The sequence below is a fragment of the Telopea speciosissima genome, chromosome 4, assembly GCF_018873765.1.
Source record: "Telopea speciosissima isolate NSW1024214 ecotype Mountain lineage chromosome 4, Tspe_v1, whole genome shotgun sequence".
Taxonomy (NCBI): domain Eukaryota; kingdom Viridiplantae; phylum Streptophyta; class Magnoliopsida; order Proteales; family Proteaceae; genus Telopea; species Telopea speciosissima.
The window spans coordinates 16,613,937-16,632,785 of record NC_057919.1 but is presented as its reverse complement, the minus strand read 5'-3'; the positions used below and the strand labels follow the sequence as shown (position 1 = coordinate 16,632,785).

At 41.2% G+C, this 18,849-nt stretch overlaps 2 protein-coding genes across 2 annotated transcripts; one reads left to right on the top strand and one right to left on the bottom strand.

Annotated features, from left to right (window-relative positions):
- The first annotated feature begins 201 nt into the window (after positions 1–201).
- Positions 202–6,385, top strand: LOC122660342 (lysine histidine transporter-like 8). The gene is made up of 5 exons (XM_043855602.1): positions 202–605; positions 2,491–2,624; positions 3,907–4,334; positions 4,480–4,611; positions 5,665–6,385. Exons 1-5 carry the CDS (start codon positions 238–240, stop codon positions 6,148–6,150), a joined length of 1,548 nt encoding a protein of 515 aa, XP_043711537.1. The 5' UTR covers positions 202–237; the 3' UTR covers positions 6,151–6,385.
- A 9,613-nt stretch (positions 6,386–15,998) lies between these two features.
- LOC122657745 (dof zinc finger protein DOF3.4) lies at positions 15,999–16,897 on the bottom strand. The gene has a single exon (XM_043852535.1). The coding sequence runs from the start codon at positions 16,708–16,710 to the stop codon at positions 16,051–16,053; it is 660 nt and encodes a 219-aa protein (XP_043708470.1). The 5' UTR covers positions 16,711–16,897; the 3' UTR covers positions 15,999–16,050.
- Positions 16,898–18,849: the final 1,952 nt, after the last annotated feature.

The window sequence follows — 18,849 nt, the reverse complement described above, 5'->3', positions numbered from 1 at the left end:
AAAAGAGAAAGCAGAGACCCCACAGTCAGTACTGCAGAGTCTCCCAGATATATCACCTCGAACGAGAGAGAAAGGAGATCATTCATAGAAAGAGACAAAGTGAGTGGGATAGTATAGTGAGTCTTCTTTGCTCTCCCTCTCTCAAAGTCTGACCTGACCTGAACTGAGTTCTCACTTTTCAGTAAGAGGGAGTGAAGGAAGGAAGGAAGGAAGGAAGGAAGGAAGGAAGGAAGCGAAATGGACGAAAGGCCAGAGACGGAGTTGGTGTCAATACCTGCGACGCCGGATATATTGACGCCGTCGGGGCAGAGGTCGCCAAGACCAGCGTCCAAAGAGGCGAAGTCTTCTTCAGCATGGACGCCAACATCGCTGATATCGCCGAGGTTTCTTAGCCCGATAGGAACGCCGATGAAGCGTGTACTGATCAACATGAAAGGGTACCTAGAGGAGGTGGGTCACCTCACCAAGCTCAACCCTCAGGACGCTTGGCTTCCAATCACTGAGTCTCGCAATGGTAATGCCCATTATGCTGCTTTCCACAACCTCAACGCAGGTGTTGGATTCCAGGCCCTCGTCTTGCCCGTTGCCTTCGCTTTCCTCGGCTGGTAACGTTACTACACTCCCCTACCCACTACCCATTACCCACTTCACTTCTAATCTTTGCTGCTAGTCTACTACTGCAGTATTTCATTACCTTTCAAAATTAAAAACTTTTCTTCTTTCATTTCTTAGCTTGAGCTTTAGGCTTTAGCATGTGTAAAGTAATTAGTAATGCAACGAGGGGAAGGAAAGCGTGATAGTTTATCTTTCTGAAGGGACTTGCTACTCTGTTCCAGCCTCGGGATGAGGTAATGGTACTCTTCAGTGGATCAATCCCAATTAATGGCTGGGTCTGAAGTCAATCAATCTGGGAAATCTCTGGAATGGGTGATTGTCCCTTCTGCCGGGTTGCTTTAACTTATAAAAGTTAGCCTTCCACCTTTAGACACATATAGGTGATAGACTCATAGGTTATAGACACCCTCAGGCCTCAACCATTAGAAACAGAACTGTTACAGACTTGGAGAAAAATTTTCAGGAATCTGATGTGCTTTGCTTGAGTTACTATTCCTTACAGTGCAGCACTGCACCTTAAGGAGTGGGTCTTCTCCCTTCTGGTTTCCATCTCTCTCTCTCTCTGCTCCATTTCTTTTACATTGTTGGGAATCCGGAGAACCCTTTCGATCCTTCTTGTCTATTCCATTATTTGTAACGTAATGATGGAATGGCCCTACCGTGCTAAAGATTCACATCTAAAGACCCATTAACCCATGACCTATAAAAATGACGTCTTTTTTAATTGCCCCCCCTTTCACTCTTTCTTCTATCCTTTTGTGTTTTTCCAATTGTCTCAATGGTTATTCTCTTTTTTTTTTTTTGATAAATTCAATGGTTATTCTCAGGAGAGAAGAACAGTATTGGGTGGTGTAGAGCAGTAGAGCTGTAGAGAGGATTTCATACACAAGTGACTTATCGTTCAATCTTTTCCTTGTTTGATTGATTGTTAGAATTCTTGTTTTCCTTACCCTGCGGTTCTTCATTCTCCATCTTTTTGCGTGCAAGAAATCCACCAAAAAAATTAGACCTGAAGAAAATTAATGTAGTAGGAGAAAGCCCAAATTAACATATAAGTAAGGCAAAAAACCATGAACATTTAAGTTTCATCTGCTACAAAAGATACAATCTGGTGCTTCTCTACTTTCCCTTCTGGAGTTTTGTGGCTCTCCTCACCTCCAGTCGTCTTTGGATGAGTTTAGACTAATATCATTTAATAAAGATTATTTTTCATTTTTAAAACTAGAGGGCAGACCTTGGTGCAAAGGTTGCTCCATTACAACCTAGTGGTCGTGGGTTTGAATTTAGAAACAGCCTTTTTGAGAAGTAAAAGTAAGATTGTGTACATTATGACCCTTCCCGGACCCCGCAACACTGGTCTCTCTCTCTTCACACACATCAATTTCTTCACTGCTACAAAGAAGTGAGAATAGGCAAAGATTTGGAAAAAAAATTTGCTGCTACACTTGTAGCAGGAATGTTACTGCTGAATTATTCCATTTCCTTGGCTGCCAGCATCGTAGCAGGAACATTCCTCCTACAAGTGTACCAACAAAATTTCGTCCCAAAGATCTTCACCTTAGTGAGGGTATAAGTGGAAAACTGAAGAAAGGAAATACTCAAGAGTGGAGTCATCAAATGGGGAGCTCTAGGTGATTATGTCTTCCCTCTTTCAAGACTCTTTTATAGCTTGAATTACTTATTTCCAAACTAGGGAGATTCTATGAATTAGATTTTCAAGAAGGGAGGTTAAGGTGATTTTCTAAAAAAAAAGGGACCAAGGCAGTTATAAATAGGGAATAGGATGGGAATTCCATTAAGATTATCACATTTAACTATTTATGTGCAGTTTGCAATTGCAAAAGTTATAAAAATGATACTCTTGATTTATTGCAGGAGCTGGGGGATAATCTCCCTAACCGTAGCCTATTTTTGGCAACTTTACACGTTGTGGATTCTGGTCCAGCTGCATGAAGCAGTTCCAGGGAAGAGGTACAACAGATATGTGGAGCTTGCACAGGCAGCATTTGGTGAGATTATTTTCTGGTTACATAAAAGTTACTTGAGATTTATTCCTCCACATTTCTCTTTCAGTCCAATTCATCTCATATTTTAGAACTCAATTCATAAGCCAAAGCTAGGGAGATCCCACCAGATTAATCCAGACTGCTTTCATTAAATTGGACCGAGATTCCACCAGATTAATCCAGACAGCTTTCATTAAATTGGGCACTACCATTTTCTATTGGTGATTAAGCTTGTGAATCTCAGTTGTTCTTGAGTGCTGTAACTGTTTTGGGATGTTCTGGCATACAAATAGAGCTCTGGTTTCCTGCGTGGCCCACCTAGGAAGGGCTTCCTGTATTGCCCAAATATCTACTATGTGGCAGCTCAGTTGGGGCATGAATTTTTTGGATAGGTAGATATCCCAGGCTTCCTGCTCACATATCAAATATCAGTCCAAACAGAGTTTGCCAACTGATGAAATAGAGCTTTGAAAATTTTGGAACTAGGGGAGAGTGCACAGTAGTGGTCGAGTACCAATTGATGCGAATGGTCATACACGGTGATGCATGCAAATACATGGGAGGGTATTTGATTGAATTAGACTATAATATTTCACATGTGGATAATCCAAAATATGAATTTCTGTCCAATGGTTGGAATAGCCACATCACATGTCCACGTGGCACCATGATAGTGGGCAACGCAAGAACCCCTTCCCAAGCGGATATAGTGCAAACTTCCATTTTCTTATAAACTATATCATTTTTATTCATTTTAAATCTCTAGAATATTTTGATTAGAAAATGTATTCATATATGCTAGGGAAAACATGGCTTCCTGTATAATGCTTAATATGTGTGTGTTTTTGGGAATTTCCAGTTCACAGATCTTAATATTCTTCTTTAGGCAGCCTAAAACAAAAACCAGAACAGTGCCTAATGAATAATCCTTAAGGATCATTGTGTGTGCTCCATAGTGATAATCACAAACAGTGAAGAAATCGGCATATATTATCTGACCTTAACAAAATTTCAACACTATCCCAGTTATAATTGCTAGAGTGATGTTCCATTCCTTCTATAAGTTTTATTTTATTTTTTCTAATATGTTACAATTGATTTGGTTTTGACACAAACAATTATGTATATAATTTTACCAAGTTCTAAAACTGGAGGATACTGATTGATTGTGAGGATCTAGATAAATATTAGCTAGTAGTTTAGGAATTTCCTTCAGTCATTATATTATGCCAACAGTTTTCTTCTTAACTGATAATGTGAGCCAATGTTTTTCTTTCTTCTTCAGGGGAAAGGTTAGGTGTATGGCTTGCTCTCTTCCCAACAGTGTACCTTTCAGCAGGCACTGCAACAGCATTGATTCTTATTGGTGGTGAGACCATGAAGCTTTTCTTCCAGATAGTCTGTGGGCCTCTTTGTTCGTCAAATCCTCTAACCACAGTAGAGTGGTATCTGGTCTTCACTTCTCTTTGCATCGTTCTATCTCAGCTTCCAAACCTCAATTCTATTGCGGGTCTGTCTCTCATTGGGGCAGTGACAGCCATCACTTATTCTACCATGGTGTGGGTCCTCTCAGTGAGTCAACCAAGGCCACCCCCCATCTCATATCAGCCCCTTTCATCCCCTTCCTCCTCTGCCTCAGTTTTCGCAGTCTTGAACGCACTAGGAATTATAGCATTTGCTTTCAGGGGTCACAATCTGGCAATGGAAATCCAGGTATTTGCTACATAACTCGAAAATTATATTTGTCGTGATAATATTGTATTTTCTCTTATTAATTAGTTGGGGAATACCTTTGTACTGTCACCTACACTGCCCCTTCAATATTTTGATATATTGAGAGTTTGACTGGATTCTTCAGGCAACAATGCCATCAACTTTTAAGCACCCAGCTCATGTGCCTATGTGGAGAGGAGCCAAGGTTGCGTATTTCTTCATTGCCATGTGCTTGTTCCCTGTCGCAATAGGAGGTTTCTGGGCTTATGGGAATCTTGTAAGTGTTTTTGATATCAAGTCTTTATCCTCATACTAGGGATATTTGCTTCGGACTACAAAGCTTATTGCTATTCCAAGTCGATCCTTGTTTCCTATGGTCTTCATTTAGTTATATATGTAGTTAAGGATCCATGCATAATCCTTGCATCTTTGTACAGTAGCTTCTTCATATGTAGTTATGTACGTATATTATGTATTTACTAACTTTTGCAACTTGCATACAAGCATTTGCTTTTGGAATTGCACACAGCAGTGAGGGGTTTAATCATGAGCTCTATTAATCCCATATATCATCGTGACACTGATTTGCATATAAAAATTGCCATATTCACCAAACCACCCAAGGAAAGGATTTAACCAAGCTATTAACCCAGAGATCAGGGTTGCAGTATATGTGTTACTGTAAGGCTCTTCTAGGACTAGTTGCTGGATTCATCACCAACTCCTCGATCTACAATGCATGAACTAACCAAAACTGATACTTGATTCTCATATGATTAATGCTCAAAGGAATGGGGTGAATAAAGTCTTAGTCTTTAGACTTCAAATTACTTGAATATAAAATTAAGGATACATTATCTATCCGTAAAAAGCATAAAATTAAACTGAGCAGAGAAACTGAATTCTTGCATTAAAAGGATCTAATTTATGGAAGTATCAAATTAATCTTATGTGCTAGCTAACTAACAAACTAACTTAAAAGAGTCAATATCACTGATTGAATGAATTGATGTTGAACTGAACCTAGGAGCTTGAATTCACTAATGAAGATACAAATTGCAAAAAGTAAGGTGGACATGATATGGATCAAACTATGAACCTGTGGCATCTGCATAGTACTACATACATTGAAATGCATCACACTGTGTGACTGAGATTTTGAACACTACAGAAAAACCAAACTGCAAGGTTGTTTTTGAATCCCCATTAATGTAAGACTGGAAAACATTAGCAATTGACATTATACTAGACTGCTAGTGAGATGTGTTTGTAACTTGTCCATATGGGAAGTTTATGACTGAATCTCAATTTCTGTTCCATTTCCTTGTAGATGCCTTCGGGGGGAATTCTGAATGCTTTGTACGGTTTCCACAGCCATGACATTCCACGAGGACTCCTTGCAACAACATTCCTCTTAGTTGTGTTCAATTGCCTAAGTAGCTTTCAGATATACTCAATGCCTGTATTTGACAGTTTTGAAGCAGGGTACACCAGTCGTACCAACCGCCCTTGCTCAGTTTGGGTCAGATCCGGTTTCCGAGTTTTCTATGGGTTTATATCCTTCTTCATTGGGGTAGCCCTCCCGTTTCTCTCTAGCATTGCTGGTCTGTTGGGAGGCCTTACTCTTCCGGTCACCTTTGCTTACCCTTGCTTCATGTGGGTCCTCATAAAGAAGCCTCAAAAGTTCAGTTTCAATTGGTATTTCAATTGGACTCTTGGGTGGTTGGGGATTGGTTTTAGTTTGGCTTTCTCTATTGGGGGTATTTGGAGTATGGTGAACAATGGACTGAAGCTTAAATTTTTTAAGCCAAGCTAAAGGTTGAGATGAGATATGGAATGTCGCATGTCCTACATGATTTATTTGTGGGGATCACCTTATCAGAGAATTATTGATTCAAATATATGTTGTAAAATTGTGGTACTTGCCTTATTGTCATTTGTTTTTCCAAAATTTGAGCCAATCTCATGCTTCATATATGTAATACAAGGTTCTCTTTATATCAGTTTTATGCATGAGATTCAAGTGCATTCAGTTTTTCAGAGGTTATCAATGCCAATCATCCATTCTCTATCCTTCCCCACCCCCCTTTTATTAAAAATATCAAAAAGTTCACCTTTTGGATATGGAGGGTTTTTCTTCCTGGATATTTGCCCATTTACAGTGATGTGAAGACTGCAACGACATCCAGATCAGTAGGAAGACTTGTTGATTGGTCATTTTTATAATGCCAGTCGACCCTCTTATCTCTGATATTAATTGTTAATTGTTAATCTCTCTCTCTCTCATGTTGGAGCAGGCTAGATAAGGCAAATATTTAACACAAACCTCTTTTAGATGAAATTGACAAAAAATAGATGACTTGTCTTGGGATGTCTAGTGTCTCACAGTGTAACTAACCAAGGTTCAGAAATGTGAGTTCAGGAATTAGAAGCCCCAGAAATAAGATATCCTCTGAGATGCATATGGTGAATGAAGGTTCTTGCTTTCATTTTCCGGGTCCATTGTAGACTTTGGTGTTTTTACACCTTGTAAAATTTATCAGAAATATTTATTACTAAAGAAATGATTGGCATAATGGCCAGATACAACAAAACAACTCAACCTTATCCCAAAATAAATGGAGTTGGCTACATGGATCTTTATCCTCTAATAAGCTCTATTTGAGGTCATACTTGATACAAGGCATAGAGTATGGGTGTCTTTCCTCATCACTTCTCCCAGAGTCATTTTGGTCTATCCTCGCTGGTTTAGCTCCTTCAATCTAAATCAAATCATTCATCCATACCGGAGCATCTAAAGGCCTTCATTGAACATGGCCATGCCACCTCTAGGTACTTTCTTCAGCTCTCCTAGTTTTGCCACACATCCATCTTAACTACACTGAGTTTATCTATATGATGCTTCTTAACAGCCCAACATTGCATATCATACATCATAGTTGGTCATATGACTGTTCTATAGAATTTTTCTTCAAGTTTTAAAGAAATATGTCGATCACACAATACACTGTACACACATCCCCACTTAATCCATCCTATTATAATTGTTTGTGAAAAATCATCCTCTATATCACCGTCTTAAAAAAGTGTAGGTTCAAATTAATGAAACAGCGAAAGGTTTTGCAAGTTAACATGTTTTTTATTTATCTAAGTTAAACACTGATATTGTGCTGATCTACTGTAGGCAGTGGACTTAGGCTTTCCAAAACCCAGTCCTGGTCTACAGCTGGCCTCTGTTTATGATTTGGCCAGCCCCAGGGATTTGGATCCTCTACGACATGTTTTTTATTTATCTAAGTTAAACACTGATATTGTGCTGATCTACTGTAGGCAGTGGACTTAGGCTTTCCAAAACCCAGTCCTGGTCTACAGCTGGCCTCTGTTTATGATTTGGCCAGCCCCAGGGATTTGGATCCTCTACGGCGCGGTTGCCTGTCCTACCTGTGCTGCGCAGACACAGGGCCGCATGCAAAGACCGTCTTACCCCTGCCCAAGCATCTTGCCTAAGTGGGGGTAAGGCGGTCTTTGCGCGTGGCCTTGTGTCTGTGCAGCACTGATAGAATGGGCAGCCGCACCGTAGAGGATCTGGATCCCAGCCCCAGCCGCAGGCCCAGTCATAGACAAGACCACAGCCTCTCAACCTTTTTTTCTAAAGCACTGCATACTCTATGGTGTGTTCTTAGTGCTCCCAGGGGAAAAGTGTTTTTCTGATATCAATTTCCACTCCTGAATCCTGATGCACTGATAACAGGATAGTTTATGTAATATTGTGAAGTGGCTATGAATCATTGACTAGAAGTTAAATGCCAATAGTTCTTGCTGTTAGATAATAAAAGTTAGGAGATGGGATAATGCAAATATAAAAATTGGAGTCATTCAAGTATGTATTCCCCACAATAAAAGTTTAAGAAATAAAACAACTCAATCATAGAGAATGGATTTTTCTCTATGGACACTACACCCTATGCCTCTGTAGGCTCCCAAAGCCCTGTTTTTGCCCTCTCAATGTCCTTAAAAATTTGCAGAATGTGCTCTGTTTCTAAAAATAACTCTTTCTGGAGCTTAAAGAAATGGTTCAAACTTCAAACAGAGGGAAGCAACAACATCACTACTTTCCCCCTTCACCACCTCTGTTTAGAGTATAAGCAAAATAACTACTTTCCCCTTTCACCACCTCTGTTTAAAGTATAATTTTGGCCCACCGCCCATGTATTCCCCCTTCGGCAGAGATTCCCTTACAAACAAAAACAAAAGAGACCAATGTCATGTAGCGATATTGCGTACTGACGCTCATCTGTCTCTCTGTGATCCTCAGGAAGGAAGAAGGAAGGAAAGAGAGAGAGAGAGAGAGAGAGAGAGAGAGAGAGAGAGAGAGAGAGAGAGAGAGAGAGAAGAATGGGTGGACACTGGGTATGGCAGAGACCATGCACACCATTTTCGTTTCTCTCTCCCATGGAATGGGTGTTTGAAAAGTTGACCTTTTCATTACCCACACACGCATACTCTGCAAAAAGATTCTGCTGAGAATAATCAACCATCCTCCCTCAGTCCCTCCCAAAATTCTATTTTGTTTAAAAAAAAAAAAAAGTTGGGAAGGGAAGGTGGTCTTTACCAAAAAAACAAAAGAGGAAGGGAAGGTGGAAAGAGACTAGCTTTAGCTCCACCTCCCTGGCTTGTTGGGTGGCAGTCATGGGTGATCTCCACGTCATGAAGCATTTTCACTTTGTACTCCCCACTTCACAGCTCTGGCCGTTGGTTCCTCCTAAAGTCCTAATTTTTCAATCAGAAGAAACAGAGAACAAGATCAGGTCATCAAAGCCTATTAGCCTATTATACTAAATATTCTAATCCCAATCTCAGAATATTAGCAATCATCTCAAATAAAGAAATCATCAGTCACTCCAGACTCCAGATTAAGCATCATTTCTCACCTTTGGACTTGGGAGAGGCATCTATAAATTCACATCTTGAAGCAGTTCCAAAATACAAACCCACAGAACAAACATTGTTGGAGGTGCTATGGGTGGGATAGGGTCCTGAGGGACCTGATGATGATCTCCTGTTTTTTTCCTGTTACTCTCTTCTGTTAATAGCCTCATCTGCTGGTTTGTGGGAATTTGGGTCAACATGAGTTTGTGGTGTATTCCATCTCTTGCACACTGGACGAGGGCATAATAGGGCCTTCATGCCTCAGGTTGGTGTGCAATGGATGGAATACATCATCTATTCATGCATGCAGTGAGAGTGTGAAAAGGCATAGTTCCTTTTACTGTGGTTTCAGTTGGGCATTTATAGATGTGCTTCTCAACAGGTAGGTAGCTTGATCATATTTATCATTTTAGATGAAATGATCATTATCATCTTTGTGAATGGCTATAAAGAAAAAGGCTTTTTTTTTTCCCACCTGTTACTCAGTTCATTGAAAGACCTTGACTGAGAAGGATGAACCAATTTCCATACCCACAAGAGGATTTGCATCAAAAGGGAAGATCAGGGAGTCCAAGATTGTTCCATTCCCTACTACTTGTTAACCGAAGTCATTTTCAGCCTGAGATAGGACCCTTTCAGCTTTAATGGACACAGACAATAAAGGAAACCCTATGATGGAGCAAATTGCTTTTCTTCTGTGAGGTGGGGTGGAAGTGGAACAAGACCTCCCCATATCACCTGCCATAAATTACGAACTGTTGTAAAGAATCCCCAACTCTGCAATCAAGAATGGAGGAAGGGAAATTCAAAATTTTCTGTCCTTAGAGAAAGTTACAAATACAAAGCAGAGAATCAAATTAAGCCCATTTCTGATAGGGCTGACTAGTATGACTAACTTGCTCCGTCATTCCACTACAGTCTATAGCGGCTAATTCCCATCAAGCACAAGAAGTCGATCTTTTATCTTGACCAACCCTACTTTTTCCTTCCTTTAACCGGGCTTTTTGTTCAATTTTCGGATCTTAATTTCAAACCCTGGCAGAGCTCCTTCCCCCCATTGTTATCAAACATGGAAGAACACTGAACCTGTACATCTCTAACCATAGCAGCAAATCCAAAGGGAAGGTGTTCGTAGAAAGGCCAAGTCGAAGCATCACTAGGGGCTTCGGCCACATTTGCATCACATTCTCAGGATTCATCTCATGAATGGCTAGTAGGGTATTCATAATTTCTGTTGAATCCGAAAGCTCAATGAAAGATGGGAGCGATGGATCCACTCTCTGAGTATCCGAAGAGTCAGAAGGAATAACAACAGAAGACCCTGCATGCACTTCTCAATTCTCAAGCACCTCAATTTGTGGACAAGTTTCCACAATCATTGCTCCTCTAGGAGCAACATTTGTATCCATAGCAGATGAAACTTCATTCCTACAAGAAAGAATTATCAGAATTCACAGACTATGTTGGTTGACAAGAAATGAATAGAAAAGAATTGAAAATTTCAAAATTTTTTTTTTTTTTTGAATTTAAGGAAAGAGATAGACCCAAGATGTCAAAAGCAATGATAAACAATCTTCCAAATCAAAAGAGATTGGAGCCTGGGAGTGACAATTAGATGTTTGATGAAGAATCTTAGGATAAATTTCACAAACAAAGCAAAATTCATACTTTCATTGTCAAGAATTGAATTATGGAATTTAATTCAAGAGGTGAAAGGTTTCATGTTAATGTTACTTATGAACTTTGCTTTCTTTGTGAAATTTGTGGTAAGATTCTTCACTCCCAAAACTTAAATTTGAATCTAGCTTTGCACAAGATAATTTTAACTTGTAAGACTTAGGCCCAAAACTGGGCCATCTCTTAAATGTAAGCCCAGTCCAAGTCCAATAAGCTCATTCTACTTATTTCGGGTTATAATAGCAGATCAGTTTTGCAATCTCATCCATGTTGATGCTCATGCATTTGCTCTCATTGGCCCCCATGTTGGTGTAGGAACTACACACCCAGATATCAATCTCGTATCTTTTTTTCCCTAAATGTCGAGGGATTATATTGAGAACAACAAGAAGTGGTATTTTGGACCACAACTGAAAAGACATAAAAATTTCGTTATACAATACAAAATAGGGTTGTATGATTCTCATAGGATCCAATGCTGGCAAGGAAGTGTGTGTGCCTTTGAGTTCAACTCCCCTTAACCCCCTTGGGGCCAACCCCAGGGTTTCTATGGTTCTCATAGGATCCAATGATAACCCAGTGGGCATCTATAGGAGCGTATGCGCATGTCCAAAGGACTAGTTAGGCGGAAGGTCTGAACACCTCCTTAGCCAAAAAAAAAAAAAAAAAAATTTGAGGTTTTGTGGTCTGTAAGAGACTATGTATCCTTATGTGAGCACATAATATTAACCATGTAGCACAGCTTGGATTGAACCCAAATTATGTTGACAGATAGATCCCAATGTCCTCTGCTCCCATGTCAAGTTTTCACCCAAATGTAGTTTGCCAAGTGGCAAATAAACAAAGTATTGAAAAATTTGGGTTTAACATGGAAGGAGTTTTAGAACTTAAATTTTCCAATCTTCAACTCCATAACGGCTAAAAATTATGAGCACAAGAAGACATTTAGCCTACCTACCCATAAATTTGGATAAAAAAATCTTATTTCATTTCAAATCACACTTCTAATACTTGACAAAGAGCGTCTTGAGACAAAGTCAAGAGGCAACTACTGAAGTGGGTCTACCGATGTATTGATGTAGAATGCACTATGAATATATACTAGGAAACTGCACATGGGGCCATATATTGGATGAGACAGGAAAGGAAGACTTGGAGAGAGAGAGAGAGAGAGAGAGAGAGGGTCTTTCCATGGTATCACAGGTCTGTTCATTAGCTCCTATTTGTGATGCATAATTTCATGGAATGTAGGTAGTGGTTATGTTCGATTCGATACAAAAAAGAAGGAATAGTGTGTATTTTTCATTGGAGTTTTTCTAGAAAAAATCGTCGCATCTTCCTTTGCTTCTTTGTGAAAGATATCCAATCAATCAAAATGGAAGTTAAAGAGAATTTTTATCCTCGCCGTGTTCTTTATATTGAAATTAGAGCCTAGGGAGCCGTTCCCCTTGACTCGTACTAACCAAAATTTGACTCCATGAGAACTTGAACAAAAAGGTGAGAAAGGGGGGTCTAATAAGAAAGAACAAGGAAAAAGAGTGGATCAGTTTGGGAAAGAAAATGAACGAGAAGGGAAGGGGATGATATGAAAGAACAAGGAAAGAGGGGAAAAGTTTGGGAAAGAATTAAATGAACAAAAGAGAGAGAGAGAGAGAGAGAGAGGGGGGGGTGATTTGAAAGAACATGGACAGGGGAGAAAAGTTTGGGGAAAAAAATGAACACAGGAAGAAAAAGAGAGTGGAGACAGGGAGTTGAGTTTATTTGGAGAGGGATAGAGATGTAGGAATTTTTTTCCTCTCATGTCCACTTCTCGGACAGAACCGTGCTGTCCCCTCACATGGGGGTGTAAAATGACCACTTAACCTCACCCGAGCAATGTGTTTGGGTAAAGGGTTAGATCGTCATTTTGTGTCCCATGTGAGGGGACAGCACGATCCTATCCAAGCAGGATAACGATTCAGAGATATAGTGAGGCTTGTGAGCAGCCTATGGAAAAATTTAATAAGGGGCATTCAATGGGAGAATGCACCACGAATCCAAACATGGGGGGGGGGGGGGAATGGTCATCTACCCAACCCTGTGTTTGGGAGACATTCAATCATTTTTCTTTCTTTTGCCATGGCAACTTTTTTTTTGGGGTGGGGGGGGGGGATTAGATTTAAAATTGATTCATCACACGAGTTATCTATCAAATTAGATTGAATTATTTTTAATAAAATTAAGATCAAATGAGGTGAGTCAATTGAAATAAGATCCATTGAAATTTATATTATCGGTGTAACCTGATCTCAACAAGTATTGGTGATTCTTCCCCAATATCAACGCTCACCACCGAGTGGACCAGGAAGGGGGAGGGGGGGGGGGGGGGGCTGGGGCATTTTCGTTTTGTATTCTTTAGAAACAAATAAGGTGGGGGTGGGTTGGTGCCTAACTTGCCGTGCCAACAAAGATCTTTGTTCGATCTCTCTGTTGACTATGGGGAGTTTATAAAAAAAAAAAAAACATCCATTTCGTTATATTAATTGTCCGTTTTGCCTTAACACTATATTTTAATAATGTTTAATTTCATGATAAGCATAACAAAATCAGGTTTTATGAAGAGATGAGCTCAAATCAAACTTTGTCTTGAATAGGAATTTTCTTCTTCTTCTCGGTTTCCCTCCGATTCCCTCCTCGGGATATTCATGGCCGTATTTATAGTATTAATATATAAACACCCCCCTTTGGTCTATGTGCAGCTTTGGAAAGAGAGAGCCCCTAGTTCCCTTCCCTTCCCTTCCATCTAGATTCCCACTCACTTTTATTCTCTTATCCTTTATAACTATTTTATTTACATTTCCTTCGCCATGCGAAGAACGGCTTCATCTCATTGATTACAGAGATCTTTAAAATTTTACGTTTTTGTCTTTCTGAGTTCTAATCGAAGAAGAAGACGAAGAACCTGGATTTTCTTTTTTCTTGGGTAGAAAGAAGAAGCTGGATTTGAAGCAAGACCAACCCCCAACAAAAACAGAACTGAGTAAAAAAAAAAATAGAGTTTGAGAAATTTGGAATTTGATCATTTCTGGAGCGGGGGAGCAGTAGGACTGAGGAGTCAAGTCAGTCAAGTAAGTAAGTCAGTCAGCCAGATCTTATCCGATTCTTCTCTCCTTCCTTATTGTGTTTTCGCATCACATTCACACACACTCTGATAAAGAAAGAGAATAGGGGAAGATTATAGCTAGAGAAATCAAAATTCTAGGGGTTTGTTTGACCCATCTGTCCCATCCACCACCACCGACTCTTGTCGGATTCAGATTTCCATTAATTCTAAGGCTTCTCTTAGCTTAGATCACTCACTACACATTAAAACATGAGAAGCTAATTGGACCCAGTAGCAGTAGTAGCCCCCACCCAGCCCTCTCACCTTCATTTTTAAAGCGCAAAATTCGCTATCAAACAGACCAGACATGGATGAGTTATATAGATATAACATTGTCCATTAACAAATGAATGGTGTGATTAAAAAAAAAACAAGCTCTCTTTCTTTCTTTCACTCTCTCTTTCGTGGGTTCCATCATCATTATTGTCATTCATTAATCATCAACAATTTAAAATTCTCTTTCTCTGAGTCCTCTGCCCATAATCCAGTAGTCACCACCACCCATTTCCCTTCTTTTCGAATTGCCGGGTCTAAGTGAGTCAAAACTCAAAAAGACTAATCTCTTGAGCTGGAAAGGTTATGGGAACAAGTTGGCTTCCCACGCTTCATTTCAAGACCCACACTCCAGCGGTGGCGGTGGCGGTGGCGGTGGCGGTGGCGCCGGCGGTGGAACTGCTGTTGATTGGTAAAAATGTCGTAGTCGATGGGGTAGTACCAATTTCAGTTCCGTCTTTGGAGCAGTAAACATAATAGACTTTTGGACTTGTCAGTCTGTGTCACCTACACTACTATTCATCAACCATCAGTCAATCACTCCACCGCCCATCTCCTTTTACCATATATATAGGAGAAACATCGCTTCAATCACACCAAATCGATCAAAAGCATAGTTCTCTCTCTGTCTGTCTCTCTCTCTCTCTCTGCCTTACCAAGAATACCCATATAACCCTTCTCTTTGTCCCACCTTGGACTATGGGCTAGCTCTGCAACTCATGAGGTATCTGTATAGGAAACCGGGTAATGCTCAAGGCCCCACTCTAACCAGGTATATCTATCAACCCCTCACCGCCTTAAAGTGCCCGTAACTTCAGGCTTCTGAAAATGTGATTACAGAAGCCAAAGCCACCAACAAAGCATAACCCAACATGTAAATTAACTCCGTCTTACTTGCTTACCCCATTAGAAGGTGATTAATATGAAGTTAAAAGAGGTTTATACGATTGTTCTCGAGATTAATACGGTCCAGTTCTCTCACCAATGGTCGACTATAACAGAAGGGATCGGGAATGTCAGATTCATTAATGGATGACACTGCTTCATTATAGCAACCAAAGGACGCCCCAATTCTACATATTTACTGGTTTCGAAACCTTAAAAGAGAAAACCATTTTTTGAGCTCTGCTTTTAATGCGCAGCATGTGAGGCAGAAGAGAGAGTTTACAGGCAAGGGAGTGTAACCCTTCCTCAAGAATAGTACGATGAATCAGAGTTTCATTTGTTCTAGTGCGCACTGATCCATTCTCACGTAATTTTAACTATTTAGCAACACAGTGAAGAGGAACGATAAACGGATCTTAAAATGCACTTCGCAGATGAAAGGAAAATGGAAAAAAGAACTGGGTGGGTTTTGCTGTTGGATCAACTAAAACCCAAACATATACAGAATTCCAACAGTAAACTCGACTAAAACTGTTAAACTAATGATATAATACTCTATTAACCTACAATCCTAAGACCAAGAAGGGTCCAAAAACATAGAAGAGAGGAAATTCTAATACGTACACTCAATTCTGATTTCCAACTTCCAGTTTGCTTGCAATATTATAGTTTGTCTGTCTATCTATGCCCCCACAAAGCAGAGAGACCACCCCAACCCCAACCCCCCCCCCCCCCCCAAAAAAACAGAAAAAACGAAAAGCTTCACCTGAGAGATTCACCCAATCCAAAAACAGATATAGGAAAGGAGGTTCACTTCAGACCGTGTCCAGGCGTGGAAATGGCAAGTTCCGGCCAAGAAAAGCAATCACCGTCAGCGAAGATTGGTTCAGCGTTCCCGAGCTGCCATGTGCTTCCAACTTCTCCGACTTCCGTGAAAGGCCAACCCCCTCGACCGAGTCCAAACCCTAGATCGTCAAACCCGGAGCTGAGGCCAAGCCCGAACCCACCCAGAGCAAGAAATCCCGTGCTCTGAGAGTTGAGCAAGGAAGTGAAAGTTCCAGTGCCAGTACCAGAGATGTTTGGTTCAAGATTGAGGTCGCCACATATGGGGAAAGACATGTCGGGTTGTTCAGCAGAGATGGAAATAGGGGTGGCTGAGTTGGGGTCTTGAGAGGTAGAAGAGGAGGTGGAGGAAGAAGACGAAGAGGTGGAAGAGGTGCGGGAACGCTTGGGATTCTTGCGGGTGCCGCCACCGACAGGGATATTACGGAGAGTACCACCCTGGGTCCAGTACCGGCGGCAAGACTTGCAGAAGTGACGGGGCTGGGAAAGGTTATAGTTGTTGTAGTAGCAGAACTTGGTGTTGGTGGAATCGCAGCGTGGGCAGTGAAGGTTTTCATGATCCGGTGGAGGTGGAGCTCCTGTGTGTGGAGGCTTCGCTAGTCGCCGCTCGCTGGTGTCGGATGGCATGCCTTCCCTCTTCCGTTGGTGCCAACACCCACTACCTCCTGTCTTCTGAGTTTACTATGTTGTGCGTATGAAGGAAGAATCAGAGAATGTGAAAACGTGAACGAACGCGCGCGAGATAGAGAGAGAATGAAGGGGATATGTTTTGGAAGTAGCGAGGGGTTTATAAAGAGAGAGAGAGAGAGCAGCGAAGGGTATGGATGATAATGACGGGTCTTTCTGAGGTCTGAGCCCCAGGGAGACTCGAAAACTGGAACTGGGAAGGGGGGAAGGCAACAGCTATAAGCTCTTACAGCCGTAGGTTCTGCTTGTGGGGAATCGGCTCCAGAATCCAGATTGATATGTGCCCCACCACTACCTCCCCATGACACATGACATCTGATGGGAGTAGGGTTATTGGAGTTTAGGGGAATGGAGCCAATTTCTTCTTTTTGCGTGTGGTTCCATCTTCACCTCGTGACCAAACGCTGGAGAATGCACCTACGGTACAGGCGATTACTCTTGTAGAATGTCCAACGATGATGATATAATAATAATAATCTATATAATAAATATAGAAGTAATTTTATATCTTATCTATGTCAATATTCTCATGTGTCTATCTCAGTCTCTTCCAAATAAAAAGATAAATGTATCGTTTCATATTAGACGAAGAGAGATGAGATAGACTCATGAGATTTAATACTATAGGACACTATCAAAATCATGTAAAACATTTGAAATATAAATCCATTCCAAAAAGATATATTGGAGTAGACACAAAATAAAAAGGGAACAGTAGAAGGTCATGATCGGCTGGATTTGAAGGAGCCGAGTTCGAGCCAGCTCGAGTTACAATGGGTCTTGGTTCTAGGCTAACTGTCAAAGACCTAATTGTTTTGTTGGGTTGGGTTGGAGGCCTGGGGACTGGTGATATAGAGTAGTAGCAGGAGTAGTAGGAGGGGGAGAGATCTGAGAGAGAGAGAGAGAGAGGAGAGGGGGGGGGACATCATGATGGGGTGTCGGGCAGCGTGGGGGGCAATAATTGGGTGTGGACAGCCGCATCAGATTCCCCTTCTCTAATTGTACGTTGTTTCGGCCGGATTTCTCGGTCCCCGCAATGTCTACTCCATTTACTGTTGCTTCGTAGAAATTTTGATTCTCTCTCTCTCTCTCTGTCTCACAGACGCACAGAGACAGAGCAAGAAAGAAAGAGAGAGAGTGAGAGAGAGACAGTGACAGTGTCCCCCTAATAAAATTCACAAGCAAAGAACCATTGTTGGGTTGTTTGCACTTCACTTGCTTGGTCCTCCTCCGGGCTTCATCATCAGGAAGTAGTATTAATGGAGGAGGAGGAACAATGTATCATTAATTTCTACTGTAGATTCGTCACCTACTCGCTCCCCTTCTTAACCTTTACACATTTATCTATCTATCTCTGTCAAAACTTCTAGTATAATATACTACTACTACTAATTATTATTATTACTACTACTACTACTGTATCTATCGGCATTTATTCATTCTATAACATCCGATGATCGAACAACACACACAGAGAAGTCCGAAAAGAAAGAAAGGAAAATAATCATCAAAATAAGAAGGCAATGTTGCGTGTGAAAACCTCCAGTGCTTGGTTCGTCCGTGGATGAACCTGTAAAAATCAAGCAATGAGCGCAAGAGGGCCGGTGTGGCTCCGGCCTAGGACTCTCCGATGCTCAAGTCAGGTCTCCAACGCGACAGCGTAACTGTGTAGTAGAAAGCAAGATGATGAATGGTACTCCATACCTGGGTATTTATAGAGTGAGGATGAGATGAGGCGGTTGGGAGAGTCCTAGTATGGAAGGAGTCCTTCTTTTGGAAGGCTCTCTCGCGTAGAGCGGAGTGGAGAGCTATTTTCGGGGTCGGACTCTTATTAAGGTAAGAGTCCATGTAAATTGTGATTTCGTATTGCGCTGGGATCGTGGCTCGATCCTTATCCCGTGATTCTCGGGATGTCTTGCGTGCCGCGATCCCGGTGGGCGCTATGGTAGCCTCTGTGGAGGAGGGCTCGGCCTAGGAGGTCGGCTTGGTAGGTCGGTCTTGGCGATCACCTCGGCACAGGGAGGTCGGTTTGAGAGGTCGGCCGGGAGGTCGGCTGTTAGGTCGGTCTCGGCGATCGCT